General features: G+C 42.7%; 1 protein-coding gene across 1 annotated transcript in view; it reads right to left on the reverse strand.

Annotated features, from left to right (window-relative positions):
* Positions 1–16,751, reverse strand: part of Cand1 (cullin associated and neddylation dissociated 1) — a 41,610-nt gene extending 24,859 nt beyond the window's left edge. The window contains exons 1-2 of the mRNA XM_032912957.1: positions 16,324–16,751; positions 5,369–5,512 (exon numbers count right to left, since the gene is read on the reverse strand). Coding sequence (XP_032768848.1) covers positions 5,369–5,512; positions 16,324–16,391 — 212 coding nt within the window. The 5' untranslated portion in view covers positions 16,392–16,751. The remainder of the gene's footprint in view (positions 1–5,368; positions 5,513–16,323) is intronic.
* Positions 16,752–16,999: the final 248 nt, after the last annotated feature.

The raw sequence follows: 16,999 nt of genomic DNA on the forward strand, positions 1-16,999 counted from the left end.
TAACTTTTAACATTAAAGAAACCTTACGGATCTGAAGGTCATCTGGTCGTGACATCAGTCACCCCACTTAGCTGCAGGGGTGTCTGTCGCCTCCCTCTCTCCCTGTTCCATGGAAGCTGCTGCCCCCTCAGTTGAAGACAACCTTCCCTGAATAGATGAATGCTGGGTCTTCAGTGCTCCCTTGCTAGAACAACCTCCAAACAAGGACCTACCAATTCTACTCTTAGCTGTGCTGAAATAGATGGCAAATTCTGTCATGAGGAAATGAGACATCTTTGATCTCTTCACTTCACTGACTGTAAGCATGACACTCATTCCTTTGAAGTGTTTTCATTTGGTAATTCTACCAAGTAGCCTAAAATATTTTCATTTTTAACCATAAACAAGTGGGGAAAAAGTTTGAGACAGTTTTTTCTCTGTGTACCAGGCTGACCCAAAACTGGTTTAAACAAAGAACACTTTGCCTTGAGTAGGGGAGTAAAAAGATGTCAATACCATTGCCCAGTCTCAATGTGGGATCTTAACAATGCCTTCACAGTTAACAAGATTGTCTGTTCCTCTGACCAATTAACTGGGCAGAATAGCTACACAAGCACTAACAGCATTACTCATCCTTTTTGGGGAAAGACCTAATATGTGGTACCCCAGTCTCAATGTGTTGTAGTTGAGTATTTAAGTCAGTCTGGTCTCTGGTTTCTCTTTTTAGTTTTACCTTTAGTTAAAATGCACTATCAGTCATTAGAATAACTGCATTAAGTCTGGCACATTAAGTCAGTATTCTAGAATCTTTCAGGTTTCACAGGTATGATGGTTTGAATATGCTTGACTCAGGGAATGGCACTATTTGGAGATGTGGCCTTGTTAGAGGAAGTATCACTGTGGGGATGGGCAATGAGAGCCACGTGGGAGTCAGTCTCCTAGTAGCCTACAGAACTCTCAGCTCCTCGTGCACCATGCCTGCCTAGATGCTGCCATGCTCCTGCCTTGATAACAGACTGAACTTCAAACTGAAAGCCTGCCCCAGTTAAATGTTTTCCCTTTAAGAGCTGCCTTGCTCATGGTGTTTTCACAGCAGTAAACCTTAACTAAGACAAAAGCTGGTACCAAGGATTTGGGTATTGCTGTGATAGGCCTGACCAAGGTTTTGTTTGTGTGAATGGGAATTTGAGGACTTTCGATTTGAAAAGTCATGGAATGCTTTAAGCAGGGAGCTTAATCGGTCATCCTAGTAGGAATAGGGAAGATGGTGGTGCTGAGGGTGATTTGAACTGTGTAAGCCTGCTGGTTCAAGAGGTTTCAATGAAGACCACTAGTATGTGGCCTAGAAATTTTGTGATATTTTGGTGAAGGACATGGCTTCTTTTTGCAATTCCAGAATGCCATAGTGAATGAATATTTGAACAAACAAAACAAAAAAACCATCTGGGCAAACTCCAAACTCTGTATCTCCATGTCTGATGTGAAAGCGGTCTTCAGATCTCCAACTCCTTTCAACTTTGTTGACTGCAGCGCGATTCTCCTTGGCTAGTGCCAGTCCCTGTTACAGCTTTCCTCAGTAGATATGCCACAGCTCTGATATCACAAACATCTTAAGGTCTCAGGCAGCTTCAACATTACAGCTTCTTGTTCCAACATCTGGGCTCCTCTAAAGGGCTTGGGTCCCATCTCCAGCTCTGTCTTCTGTAGCGCTCTAGCCTCTGGGTGAGTCCACTCCACACCCTGCTGCTGCTGTTCTTGGTGATCACCCCATGGTTCTGGCATTTCCAATACACTGGGGTCTTCAGGTTTCACCAATAGCCTCTCATAGGCTCTTTTCATGGTGCCAAGCCTCAACTTCTTTGCATGACCCCTTCAGTACTGGGCCGTCAACTGCACCTTCACTAATGACCTTTCCTAATCTCTCACAGTGTCTCAGCTGCTCTCCATGACCCCTTCCTGCCATCAAAACCAACACCACCTGGGTGACTCTTACACATTATCAAGTCCAGATGAACATGAGGTACAACCTTTGGTTATGTCTAGAACACAATTTCTTTGTGCTCTCAGAAAATACTTCCAAGATTCACCTCAGTGATTGTCTCTTCTTTTTTTTTTTTTTTTGGAGCTGGGGACCTTGCGCTTGCTAGGCAAGTGCTCTACCACTGAGCTAAATCCCCAACCCCCGTGATTGTCTCTTCTTGATCACCACTAATTCCTTAGCTGCAGCTAACCAGCATCAATTGTCTCACTAGCCCCCTCTGTTCTTGACTCAAAGCTGCCAAATTCTGCTGCTTGCTGGAACTGGAACATGGCCTTTCATATCCATAGGTTCTATAATATTTCATTATATTATCATCAGCTTTCTGTTTTCCAACTCCTTTACTGCCTGAGTTTGGCTGTCCTGATTTGTTTGACCTTGAACTTAAGAATCTACATGGCTCTTTGTCTCTTGAATGCTGGGATCAAAGGTGTGAACCACAATGCCTAGATTTAAACTTCTCTACTTGGAACTTGCTCTGTCTCAGGCTGGCCTTGAACTAGATCTGCATGCCTCTGTCTCCTGGGAGTAAAGGTATGTATCACCATGCTTGTACCTAAGCTTGGCTGGGTGGGATCTTGCTCCAAAGTCACCACTTCCTTAGTCTGTTTATCTCCTTGAACACAGGCTTCAACTCCATTTTACGTCCCTGTGCCCCTTTATTACTTGAACCATACATTTTATATTTTTCCTTTTTCAGCCTGCTTCTCTCATTAAAATGTTCTGCATAAGAGTGAACTTCAGTAACCACACGAATGAATTTATACCAGGCTGTTTGCCAGTCTTCTCCTGTTTGCCTTTGGAACAAGATGTAGAACTCAGCTTCCCCTGCACCATGCCTGCCTGGATGCTGCCATGCTCCTGCCTTGATGATGATGGACTGAACCTCGGAGCCTGTGGGACAGCCCCAGTCAAATGTTGTTCTTGTAAGGTTGCCTTGGTCATGGTGCCTCTTCACAGCAGTAAAACCCTAAGTCAAAGGGGATTTGTGGAACACTTTTCAACTTTTCTTTTGGTGGCAGTTGAGTCCTCTGAGCCTTTCTTCACAGTGTTCAGAAGGATTCTCAACTGAAGAACTGCCTGTACTAGAACTGGGCCGTGAGCAGGCAGCGCTATGGGCAGCTTCTCGATTGCCAACTGATGTCAAGGGTTGGCCCATGGTGGGCAACATTAATGCTAAGCAGATGGTTCCTAAGCAGACTGGCCTGGGCTGAATGTTACCCCAAGAGGAAGCCAGTAGCTGCCATCTCAAGTCTCTGCTCTAAGCTCTGGCCTTGAGTCCTGTCTTAGCTTTGCTCCACGATGGACTGTAACCTACGATGAAATAGAAACCTTCCAAGTTGCCTTTGACTGGTGATTTATTACTTCAATAGAAAAACTAACTGAACAATCAGTCCTATCTGCTTGTATACTAAGTCCTTTATGGACATGGAGTAAGTTTCTTCCCCAGTTTTACAGTGTTAGGGATGACTAGTTAGTGACCCACACACTAGGATGACTAGTTAGTGACCCACACACTAGGCAAGAACTCTACCACCAAGCAGCATTCCCCACTCCCCAAGCTCTTTAACTATAAATACAAACACAGAGATCATCAAAAGATAAAACGATCAGGCCCAGTGGTGCATATTTTTAACCCCAGCATTCAAGAGGCAGAAGCAGATGGATCAAGTTCAAGGCCAGCCTGGTCTACAAAGCAAGTTCTAGGACAGCCAGGGATACACAGAGAAGGCCTGTCTCAAAAACCTTCAAACGTTTCAGGTTCCTACGCCAAACATTTGTACATCCTATATTACTTACACGTGTGTGTGTGTGTGTGTGTGTGTGTGTGTGTGTGTGTGTGTGTGTGTGTGTGTGTGTGTGTGTGTAGTCAGAAGACAAATTGTGGGAGTTGACTCTCTTCTTCCACTATGTGGGATCTGGTGATTTCATTCAAATCTTCAAGCTTGGTAGCAAGCACTTTTATCTGCTGAGCCATCTCACTCAGCACACAGCACCTGTTACAGACCTGTTTACACTCACAAAGGTCTCAGGGTTAAATAATAAATAAACCTGCACCACAAATCTAGAAGCTCTTATGTCGGCCAATGATCTCTCACCTTTTACAAACCTTTCTTTTCAAAAAAAATTTTAAAAAAAAAACTTATTTACATGAGTACACTGTAGCTGTCTTCAGACACACCAGAAGAGGGCATCAGATCTCATTACAGATGGTTGTGAGCCACCATGTGGTTGCTGGGATTTGAACTCGGGACCTCTGGAAGAGCAGTTAGCGCTCTTAACCACTGAGTCATCTCTCCATCCCCAGGCCTTTCTTATAGACAGAAATGTAAACAGCTAGATGAAAACTAATTTAAAAATTGTATACAAATCCAACAAGGTAGTAATGGGATAATGCTTTAAATCAATACTGAATGATGTATACAGTAACAGAATTCCACAAAGGAAGCAACAGTTTCTAAAACTTAGCACCCACAAATTAAAATGACTTACTACTTTGTATACAAAATACTAGGGAAGGAGCTAGATGTCACACATGTTAGGCAAACCCTCACCCTCTGGGCCATTCTTCTAGTAGCTAGCAATCTGATCCATGGTCTGACTAAACTGTCCAGGTAGGCCATGAGTCTGGCCATCCTCTTGCTTTGGCCTCCTGAGTACCTGGAATTACATGCACAGCTAAAATTGGTTCAAAAAGAATTTGCTGAGAACTCAAATTCTAAGAATAATAAATACAACAGCCAAGCTCCTAACGCGTAAGAAGTGCTCATTAGGTGAACACCAAGAGACAACTGCAATCCCTGCAATTCCAAGCAGGGTCTGTCCAATCACAGCGTCCTATCACGTTCCCTCTGATTTTAACTGTGCTCTGCCACTTACTCTCCTCCCTCCCTCCTGTGTTTGTCACCCTGCACACGCTTGAGAAAGGAGCTCCCTAACTAAGTAACCTCTTGCTAGTTTGGAACCTGTGATCCTCCTGCCTCCCATGACTTCAGGAACGCACATGGAGTCTTCATTGCTGTCATTTTTAGGATTTAAGTGTTGTTTTTCACTGAATCTCTGATTTTTAAACTGGTTTAACTAGACTAGGGCTTTCAAACACACACCAAAAATAATGCACTGTTTCTTGATTTCCCACCTGCCCTTGTTAGAGGAACAGTTAAATAATCTCATGAAAGGCTACCCTAACATTTAGATTCCGCAATGGAAATATCCTGTATTAATCATATGGAATCAGTCAACATTTAGAAGTAATTCAAAAATCCCACACAGAACCTTTCTAGAAAGGGAAGGTAGCATCGGCCTTAGAGCATCAGCTCATATGGCCTGAGCAGTCCGAGCACAGCTTACCATTTCACAGCTAAGTTCTGCACTTCGCCATTTTTATCCTCCAGCAACTTCAGAATCATCTTTACGACTTTCCTTTCGCTGTCATCATCCAGCTTGATGGAGTCTTTCTGCAGTTCTGTCATCAGATCATTTGTAGCCATAAACCTATCAACAATCAACATTTGTTAATCAGAAGAATTTAAATCATTAAAACGGATTTTTCATATTTAGTGATGCTTCATTTTGCAAAAGGAACATAGTATATTATAAATAAAAACTCAACTACTAAAGTCACCATAAATTTAAACACTACAAAGAAAAGGGTAATGGAATATACTTAAAAAACAGATAGGCACTGAAAATTGTTTTTATTTATACTTTTATGTATGTGTGTGAATGGCTTGCCTGTATGCATGTATGTGCACTACATGTGTGCCTGTTGATCTCCTGAAACTGGGGTTACAGATGGTTGTAAGCCACCATGTAGGTGCTGTTCCTTTGTAAGAGCAACACATTCTCAATCTCTAATAAACCTATCTCTACTTCAGCCCCTCAGATAGGCACTTGAGAGTTCTATCTTGATTTCAAATTTACGAATAAGACTTCACTGAATGTTCTTCCATTCTCATTAACTGTACTACTTTTGTGAGGTGTGAGAGAGAGCTCCATATTCTTTGCATGGAATTTTGATTTTATTTACAATGACCTTAACCACAAATATTTAGAATTCCTTCTTTGGGGTTGGGGATTTAGCTCAGTGGTAGAGTGCTTGCCTAGGAAGTGCAAGGCCCTGGGTTTGGTCCCCAGCTCCGAAAAAGAACCAAAAAAAAAAAAAAGAATTCCTTCTTTGGATATGATGTTGAACTGGGGGATTACACATTACAAATAACTGAATTACATATACAAATTACTAGTTATCAAAGTGTATTATCAAAATGGTGAAGAAGTGATTCTAGGAAGTTGTTCCACCTGAAGTACACCTTCTGCCCCTCGAGACCAAGGGCAGGGGCTCAGCAGTTAAGAGCACTTGCTGCTTTTCCAGAGGACCTGGGTTTGGTTTCCAGAAGCTACATGGAAGCTCACAACTGTCCGTAAGTCCAGTCCCACAGGATCTGACACCCTTTTTACCTCTGTGGGCACCAGGCATGTATGTAGTATATAAACATACACGTAAGCAAACAACCATACACACACACACACACACACACACACACTCACACACACACACACACTCTCAATACAAAAAACGTTACAAAAGACCCATAGACAAAGGAAGTTACCAAACAGACTGAGAAAAAAAACAAAACAAAAGAGATCTATCATTTAATCTCAGATTTAATAAAAGAGTTGAATATTCAGTAAAGGAAAATGTGAAGTGTTAGATTTCCTTCCCCCTCCCCATCTAGGTTAAAGAAAATTTATTATTTAAAATTAATGTCCCTGGGTATGGTGTAATCACATCTAAATAAAGCACTAAGAATTGTTTAAAGCCAAATAAACAGTTCCCCTACTTCCTAGTTCTCAACCATGAGAAGAGTCTAACTGAAATAAAAATATTTAATCCTTTCATTTGAGCAAGACCCATTTAAAAAAAAACTTTTTCACACAGCAACGATAAAATCTCTTTTAAACTGAGAAGCCCAACTATAACTTTAAAGAACTAGGATAATAACTGGGCATCGTAGTCAATAAGCTATGTGGCAGGGGCTTGATAAGTTGTTAATATAAGGTAATTTTAAGGATAATTTTAATAATTAGGAATCAGTATTCATTTAACAACAATGTTAGTTCAAAACTACATGAAAGCACATAATTCAATTTTTGTTAAGTTCCATAAAACTGCTAAAAAAAAAAAAACCCTTATGTTCACATTGAGACAATAGGAGATAAGTTAGACAGGTACTTTTAAAAGCTCTTCTCATTATAAAATAAAAGGACAAAACAATATGAACAAAGTTTTGATTAATATTCTCAAGGGGAAAAACTGCATAACGTTTTAATGTAGGTATAAAAATATCTTAGTCACTGTTCTATTGCTGTGAAGAGACACCATGTCCAAGGAAATTCTATTAAGAAAAAGCATTAACTAGGGGCTTGCTTACAGTTTCAGGGCGTGAGTCCATTATCACAGAGAGGAACATGGTGGCATGCATGCAAGTTTTATAACCCGATCCACAGGCAGAGAGAAAGAGACTGGATCTGGCTTTTGAAACCTCAAAGCTATCCAGTGTGACACACCTGTTCTAACAAGGCCATATCCCCTAATCCTTAGGGTCCTTTCAAACAGTTCCACATCGAGGTGACTGGGCATTCAAATAGTAGCCTATGGGAGCCATCCTTATTCAAACCACCACACAAAGCCTTGACAACATTTTAAATTGCTTTCCTTAGATACAGTAAATGTTTAATGCTAGTTTACAACCCCTCATGGTTTATATAATACCAACTGTCCAGTTCAGTAACAATAATCATCAATGTAAGTAAAAAAGGGAGACAATTCAAATAACAAGGTGTTTGCCTGTTCTGATGGTTCTACTAGATAAAAGGATGGATACATTCTTTTACATAAAGGCAGAGACGACATACACACAGTCTTCTCTTTCATTTGCTGGGACAAACATAGACAATCTCATCCTTACAATTTTTTCCAGAGTTTATTAGTTTTATCTAAAGCTTCAAATATATTCATCTTACTAAAAATAAAAAGCACCCGGCATGTCAATGCACAACAACAATTACTAATCTAACAAGTGATTTCACCGGCGTCAGCCCTGAGGAGTAAGGACTGTGTTTTTACCCCTTCCACTTCTGTTAGTCACTCGGCCTTTGTCTTTTGTATGTTTCAGTAGTTCTCATAACCTATCAATTGGGAGGTGTGCTCTGAAAGAGCAGGGTCAAGGTCATACTCAGCTAAATGAGATTGAGACTAGACAAAGCTACTTGAGATCCTGTCTTAACAAAACAAAACAAAAAAAAACAAGCAATCACATCAAACAAGGCATCTGCTAGTTCAGATCTGAGATCTCAGGGCACATGGGGAAGAAGTGCTAGGAACTTTGTCTTTAGGGTTGGGAAAGGTGGTGGAGGGACGGCAGAGCACCTCTCAGAGTAAAGCAGTTTAGGCTGTTCAATGTATCAGGAGCACAGAAACAAGTGGAGAAAAATTCAGAGATAATGGAAATGCAGGCTAACGCTGGAAACAGTCAAGTATTCAGTAACCATGGACTGAGAAATGAACATACCAGGCATCTACAAACTGCTATAGGTTACATGAGCTAGCCAAGTCAGATTCAAGTCCCCGTTGTTTCAGAATTTACAGGACAAGCTAGTAAGGGAAATACACACACACTTAAAAGTTTAAAAGACCGAGACCTGTGGTGCGTGCTGTGGAGCCTTGTCAAGTCTGCTCTGTCCTGACTCACCGCTGTTCGCTCCTGCTGAGGAACAAGTCGGTCAGGAAGATACGCCTCAGCCATGGCATTTAAAGATACCGAAGACTAAGCCCCAAAGGGCGATTCACCGGATTCAATCACGCTCACCAGCCGCAGAATGAAGTCGCTGGAAAAGGTTTAACTTGACAGAGGCGCAAAGGAGAAGAATCTGAAAGTGAAAGGACCAGTGCGCATGCCTACCAAGACACTGAGAATCACTACCAGAAAAAAAAGACGGGATCGTTTCCAGATGAGAATCCACAAGCGACTCATTGACTTACACAGTCCTTCAGAGATTGTTACAGATTACTTCCATCAGTATTGAGCCTGGAGGGAGGTTGAAGTCACCATTGCAGATGCCTAAGTCAACTGTTTAAATAAATTGACTTACTTGTTAAAAAAAAAAAAAAAAAAAAAAAAGTTTAAAAGAAAGGACCGCATTCAGATAAGATGCCCAGCTAACAGGAATAAGGGCTCCACAACAAGGAAAACTGAGACATAACGGGAAGACAAAACTATTCTGGAAAAAATGATGCCAGTAAGCAAGAGACAGGTATTTAAAAGATCTATATAACATAGTAGGACTTCAGGTTTTAGACTAAGTGCAATGGGAAGCTACCAAAAGGCATATTGGACAGAGTCAGGAAGAGGAATGACTAGAAGTGCCTTCCAGAAGGATCACTACAACCAACACTTTGGGAAGAGCCAGTCATTGGTTAGCTGGACTAGAGAGAGGTTATGAGAACTACTGATGCTTAAAAAGCCAATGTAGACTAACTGAGTGACTAACAGAAATGGGAAGGGGTAAACAGTCAGTCCTTATTCCTCAGGGCTTAGACCTCTGAACTCACTTGTTAATTCTCTCTCTACTTTGCAACCACGTGCAGACAGCCGGAGAATGATGACAGACTGAAGTCATTCAACACACACTCTCCACTGCAAGGCACTCTGCTCAACTCTCATACTGCAACCAGCTCTCTTCCCAGACTATTTAGAGTCTTATGGTTCGCATTTGCACTTTCTGTTGATGGTTTTGCTGTTTAATATAGCCCCCATACTTAACTGGAAGTACTATCTAGCATTTCTATATACAAAAGGGTGTGTGTGATGTCCCTTCTGGAAAAGTGTGTTAAATAAGCTTCATTCAGGCTTATTTTGAAAGTGCTATTGACTGTGAGCTTAATGTTTAATCAACTATAAAATGAAGTGTTCTTAAATTTATATAGACATAAAATAATTAACACTGTAACTAATGAAAATGCAGGAACCAGGGGCTCACAGAAACCAAACTTCATAGTGTCCTCGTAAGCAATGGTTCGGGGTAGTATCTGTTGATTCAGACTGGAGGGAATCTTCCAGAATATGTCATACACACAGAGCTAACTCCTTGAGGTAAAATTAATGGTTCTTCAGAATCGATTACATACAGGAATTAAGGACATGCTACAAGAGAGAAATGAGACTTAAGACTTGAATGTGGGAGCAGCTGATTATGTGTGCATCCCTGATATCAGGCTAAGTCTATTATTTATTTCAGCAAGGAAGAACAAAAGTTAAAGGCCATGTCAGTCAGAGGCTGAGTCTTAATATCACATTGCAGTCACTGTTAAGAACAGGTGATTTAAGCACCCACCTTACACCCCCATGAAGGAGCAACTGCTTTAACTATACTGACTGGAGAGTGTCTCATCCTCAGCAACAGTGAACAAATACCATGTCACTACAAACTGAGCTGACGCCACACCTAAAGCACCTTGTTTTCTTGGACTTAATTTCAAAGAACATCCAGTGCAGGTAAGGCGCTACAGTAAAACTATGACATTCCCCCTTGTTAAAGAGTGGATGCTTCTTACCAGTTCAGCTTTGCACTGGTTAGCAATGGTTTCCCCCAGAAGACTTTCTGAGCTGCAGTCACTGCGGTGTCCTCCCTCTGACAACACCGATCTAAAACTGCTCTCTCATGCCCTTCCAACAGTCCCTGACTAAACGGTTCCTTCCAGCAACTCTTACTGAGAAACCCCTCAGCTTTGGAGATAGTAAATGACATCAGGGATGTCATTAGAAAAATTAAAGTGTGCTAACAGTGAAAATGTATACTACCATTACATGAGGGGACTACTGGGATTTTGGGAGTGGCTTTAATGAGCTCAGACACCAGATTAGAAGTTTGGAGTTCTTCAGGTAGTTAATCAGAGTGAAAAGAAGCAGCTATAATTTGTAGGGGAAATTCTACTGAGCAGAGTGAGTGAGGCTCTAGAGGAGACTAAGACCAGGAGACTAATTTGAGAAGTATTTCCCACAGGACCACAGGAAGGCTGGAAGAAGAGCTGCATTCAGGTGCTATTCTACTCACAATCTCCACCAAACATAGGGAAGCAGAAACTATGTTAGAAAGAAATGTGTCTTGTTCAATGAGTGACCTTCCCCATCTCCCTCCGTACATAACACAACCTTACTCTTAAACTACAGCCGAAATCTAGGTGACTTGGCTGGAATACATCATTCGGCAATCAATTATCTTTCAAAGATTTTAGGCATATACCTTCCTTTTCTTATACACTATTAAACAGCTCTGAACGAACTTGGAATAATTTGTCTACATGAGGAAAACTAATTTTCGCTAAATTTGTAAATTGCCTGTATGACACTCCTTTCTCTCCCTTCCAGTACTGAACTCAAATCATAGCTGATCCCACTGTACAAATCAAGGAAATACAGGAAAATCAAGTAAGCTGTAACCATCTGCCTTAAAAAACTTAAAAGGCAACCAATATGGTGATTCTTTTATTTCTTTTTACTTTAACATGCAAACTCACACTTTCAGTTCTGCAACAAAGTCTCAAATTCCCTTTCCACTCTTGAGAGCCTAAGATTTTTTTCTTTTTTTCTTTTTTTAAATTTATGTATTTATATGAGTACACTGTAGCTGTCTTCAGACACACCAGAAGAGGGCATCAGATCCCATTACAGATGGTTGTGAGTCACCATGTGGTAGCTGGGAATTAAAGTCGGGACCTCTGGGTCTGGGTGAGTAGTCAGTGCTCTTAACCGCTGAGTCATCTCTCCAGCCTCTAACGTTTCTTTATAGGTCTAGATTTTTACTGATCTTAAAAGTTTCCAAACAGAAACATCTGCTAATATTCAAAACACCTAAACAGACTTTGTAACAAATCACTAGCAACAGCATAAATCATTTTAAAATTCCATCAAGCAGCATGAAATTGTTTTCACAGTGGTTTCTTGAAGAGATTTCTCAGAATTGTTCCATGCCTTCCTTTTCTCTGTAACCTTGGAGCTAACGTGCCAGTCAAGCATTACTGGCTTTCAAGGAAGCCAGCTGTCAAATGAACTAAGAGTGTTCAGGTAAGATCTGGTTACCCTGGGCTGCGATGGCTCAGGTTAAAGAGCACGTGTTTGCTCTTGGAGAGGATGTGGGCACAGTCCCCAGCATCTACACAGTACATCTGTACTCAAACATCTTACTCTAGTTCCAGAGGATTCAGCATTCTCTTTTGACGTCTGAGGGCACCAGGCATACATATGGTGCAAAAACATATGCAGGCAAAACATTCATACACACAAAATAATAAAAAAAAATGTTTAAAAGTGTCAGGCCCCTATTCTTAAGGACTCCCATGAACCAATGACTATCCAGCTATAGGACAATATCGTCCCTTCCCCCCTCATGTGTGTCTTGTGTGTTTTCATATTTTTCTCTATCAAAAACTTTACTAGCAAGACCTCACTGAAAGCACTCCAACACATATGGAATCTCCTTGCTTTAATGTTCTGTCATTGCCAGACACCTAACTACTACCAAGATGATTTAACTCTTCAATACGCTTTTAACCACTCAACAAGCAGATTTTCTGGGGATAAGCAATAGAGCCCAATCTCAGAGCGCTGCTAAAGGAATTAAACAATACATCAACATGAATTTTGGAAATTTAAGAGCTGACTCAATGTTCCTAAGTCAAAAACTGAACAACTAGTACAGACCAGGTCCTCAAGCACAGAGAAATAAATCCCAGCACTACTAACTGACCTCCTGCAAATCCTTAACCCAATATCTCAGTTTCAGAACTGTATGTAACAGAGGCTATTATCCACTGTACCAGAGACAAGGATAAATAATCAAGCAGCTAAAGCTCCTGAGAAGCATAAATACTACTATGCATAAAATTAGAGCATTTTCTTATCCCCTCCTTCTCTGCAATAGTCTGAGTCACTTGCGGTAAGGTATATGGAAACGATTCATCACAACCCACCAAATATTTACTATCAGTACTGACAACCAGAGCTCCCACTCTATCATCTACAGAATCAAATGGCCACTCTACCAGTTCATTTGAATTCTTTAGTTCTTGAACAAACTCCTAGAGGTCTACAAGCCTAAATAACTAGTTTATATGAATATAAAGGTTTTCTGGGAGGAGTGGTGTCTGAGTGCACCGTTTTTTTTTGGGGGGGGGAGGGCAAGAAGCGATTGCTTCTTGCTCTAAGGCACACACACCATCAATGATGATTTGCCCCCTAGAGGACTACTTGAATTAGCATTCATTATCTTAAAACTATTCTTTCCCCAAATCAAAGCTAGTACAAGTGCTATGCACCCCAGACACTGGGACACCCAAATGTCACCTCCATCCCTGGGTCCCATGCCCCAATCACTATGCACCCTAGACACTGGGACAAGCAAATGTCACCTCCCTCACTGGGTCCATGCCCCACTTACTCACATCATCAGCACTAGCTTTCAGAACACTACAATTAAAGACATAGATTTTTTTCAATTAAGTGATTTAAATTCCATAAAAAGATCTTTTAAAATCCTAAAATTTATGCTTACGTTGTTTACCTTTTCTGCCTTTTGAACAGCACTGTTGCCAAAAAAGACCCATGCTCAGGATTTTTAACTATACATAACGCAAACCTCTTATGAGTGAAAAAAAATCTCAAGTTAAATCAATTTCCCAGGACCTCACAATTTACAGCAGAGGATTGTAACTAGGCCAAATCCTCTGTATTTCACCATGAGAATAGTACTTTCTTCCTTCTGGAAACACTGTCTTTCCTTACAAGCATGCCCAAGCTTTTGACATTGCCAACAGTGCCATGACACTGTCACTTACAAAGTTCAACCTAGCAAACCACACAACAGTTATCTAGAAAACCACACACATCAAAAAATATTCTAACCTCACAACTTTGTGTTGGGTCACACTATCAGCCATTCTGGGGTCACAGGGCCTGCCCACAGTATTTTATGCATGTTAGACTTCACATGCCACTTATACTTAGCCTGCCTACAACTCTTCTGTCAATTAACTATGTAAAAGTATTTAACCACAAACAACTAAACTTCTAATGAGAATGAAGCATTACTTTTAAAAATGTGACTATATAATGAAAATAATAGAAACACAAGCTCAAATGCGCTATTCTAATCAATCTTCAAAAATGTTAATATTCAATGTAAAAGAGTACTTTGGTCCCAAACAGTTAAGTAGATGGCTAAAATATAATTTATTTTGTCTGCATGTATGTCTGTGTGAGGGTGTTGGATTCCCCTGGAACTGGAGTTACAAGGCAGTTATGAGCTGCCATGTGTTTGCTGGGAATTGAACTCAGAACCTTCGGAAGAACAGTCAGTGCTCTTAACTTCTGAACCATCTCTCCAGCCCCTTAAGAAATGTAATAATGTTACATTAAGGGGAGTCACTGTTACTAAAGGTGACACTCACTACATTCTAGAAGTGGCCTAGTGTGGCAGTGCGTTGGCCCACTGCGACTGACCTCATGTAGAAACCTCTACAGTTCCCATCAAGGCATCCTATTTCTTTCACAGGAGTTTTCAAAATAGAAGAAAGACCCAGGTGTGCACATTTCTTTACAGGACATTACTTCAGTCAATAGCTGCATATACATGAACTGTACATGAAGTGACTGCAGTTTTCAAAAACGGCCCATGAGTCTGTAATTAACAAAACTGTATGATGCTAGCTGAGGTGCTGCCTTCAAGCAAGTTAGATGGAATCAGAGTGAAACTCAGCACTTCTACAGGAACCCCTCCCCCCAGGGCACAACACCCACATACAATACACCTCTGTCTCATTCATTCATTCATTCATTCATTCATTCAAGACTTCAACTGTGAGGAAGCAAGCAAAGATCCAGAGGTGTCAAACTCATCCTAATCGTCCACAGTCCAAGAATAAATAAATCCCTTCAATCTTCACATTCGGACCTAGAATCAACCTAAAACTTCAAAATGCTCCACACAAACTCGTCACCCAAACACCACCCCCTCCCCAATCATCTTCAGGGGAATTTTTTCAAAAATAGAAATGTAAGACTCAGAAGATCCCTAGGTACCCCAAAAAAAAGTTCTTGGTAGTTTTTGAGTCAGAGAAAAAGGACCCTGTATGTATTTTACTGAGCACTTTAATGACTTTACCTAGAAACAAAGGCATTATTTTCCCCAGGGTTCTCCTTTCACAAATCAGAAAACTGCTTCAGATAGGATTTGGACAAATCTTCGGTATTAAAACAGCTCACACAGCAAAAACCAAGCTCCTAGACGAGTTTTAACCAAAGATTGATTGTTCTTTTTAAATGCACACAAAACTGTATCGTCCAAAGCATTACAGAGCAAAACTTGGGTGTCAAAGAAATAGCTTTTTTCTTTCGACAGAGGGCTTATTTGTGAAGGAATAGGTGTCTTGGAGGATGTTAACAATCAGTGTAGCATGGGGAAAAAAGACAAGGCTAATGTGTGGAAATATAACACCTTCGATACGCACAGGAATAAGAACCAATAGTCCGGGTCTTGCAGAACACAACTCTAACGATTAATCTTCATGCTCACCAGCCTCTCTTTTTAAGATTCATTTGCTTGGCAAAAGGCTCAGCAATCCAGCCCTCTGGCCATGATTTTGTATAGGGATGTGCGCCTGAAACCCCAAGATCCTGCGTGAGTTTCACTCGACCGAGAAAAGTGACAGGGATGCTGGCGGGAAAACCCTGCAGAGCCAAGTTTCCCTTAAGCCGGGCTCCCCTCCCCCTTCTCGCCACCTTCGCGAACAAGAATGATCCAAAGAAAAAGTAGACAGACAATCCAATCAGAGAAGGCCTCAGAAAAGTTGATCGTGGCACCGGTTCCCATCCGCGGGAAAGCCAGGCGGCGGCTGAGTGGCTGGCGAGCAGCAGCTTGTCCCCAGCGCCAGGATGGCCTGGCGCCTCGGGAGGGCCGGGGACTAGGCCCCGACGCCCGCCTCCCGGCCGGGAAAAACTCCTTCCCTAGCGCAGCCAGTGCCTTCGGCCCTGGGCGCTACCTGGGACGTGTCCCTGGGGGTGGACAAAGGATGCGACAGGGACGCCGGGACGCGGAGACCTGGTGGCCAGAGCGGACAACGGCCTAGTGGAGAGATGGGGGGAGGGGGTGGCTAGAGACCCGCCGGACCGAGGGGTGGGGCAGGGCCTGCCCGGTGGCGGCCGCCCCCCACGTTCCCCCGAGGTAAGGTTCGGGTCGGATTTCAGTCTCACCTGAAGTCCTTGTCGCTGGATGTCATTTTTTCCAGCAAGTTGGAGATGTGGTACGAAGCGCTCGCCATGTTGCCGGCCTCGATCCCGCCTGCTGGCTCAGTGGCTGCTGGGCCCCGCGGCCGGGGCTCCTCCTCTCGTTGGCGGCGGCGCCCGCTTCCAGGGTCGCAGCGCGACGCGGACTGGGGAAGGCGCTTCGACACGACGTCCAGTCCCCGGCCAGACGTGGGTAGGGGGGAATGGCTGCCCGGGGATGGGGGTGAGCGAGAGAGTGACGGGGACGGCCTAACGACGGCGCTGCTCGCGGGGCAACGAGTTCATGGGCGGCGGGACGGACGCCTGGGCCTCGCCGGGAAGCCAGACACTTGCGTTCGGGCAGTCTCGCTCCCACTCCCTCCGCACTCGCTTCTTAGGGCAAGAGGCCAAAGCCCGCCTCCTTCGCTGGGAGGGCGGGGGCGGCCGACGCAGGGCGCTGCGGGGAGGCGGGGTCGGAGTTCATCAGGGCTGCCCCGCGCGCTCTACGCAGGCGCGGTTCACAGGGACGCTCCCATTGGTTCTGTCGGATGTCTGTCTTTGCATGGACCGCCTTTCGGGAGGAATGACAACGCCTCAAGGGCCTTTTCTCGCGAGACCTTAAAGCGACGGTTAAAGGACGGGCGGTGAGCGTACAAGGCCGGAA

The sequence above is a fragment of the Rattus rattus genome, chromosome 1 (genome assembly GCF_011064425.1).
Source record: "Rattus rattus isolate New Zealand chromosome 1, Rrattus_CSIRO_v1, whole genome shotgun sequence".
NCBI classification, from domain to species: Eukaryota; Metazoa; Chordata; class Mammalia; order Rodentia; family Muridae; genus Rattus; species Rattus rattus.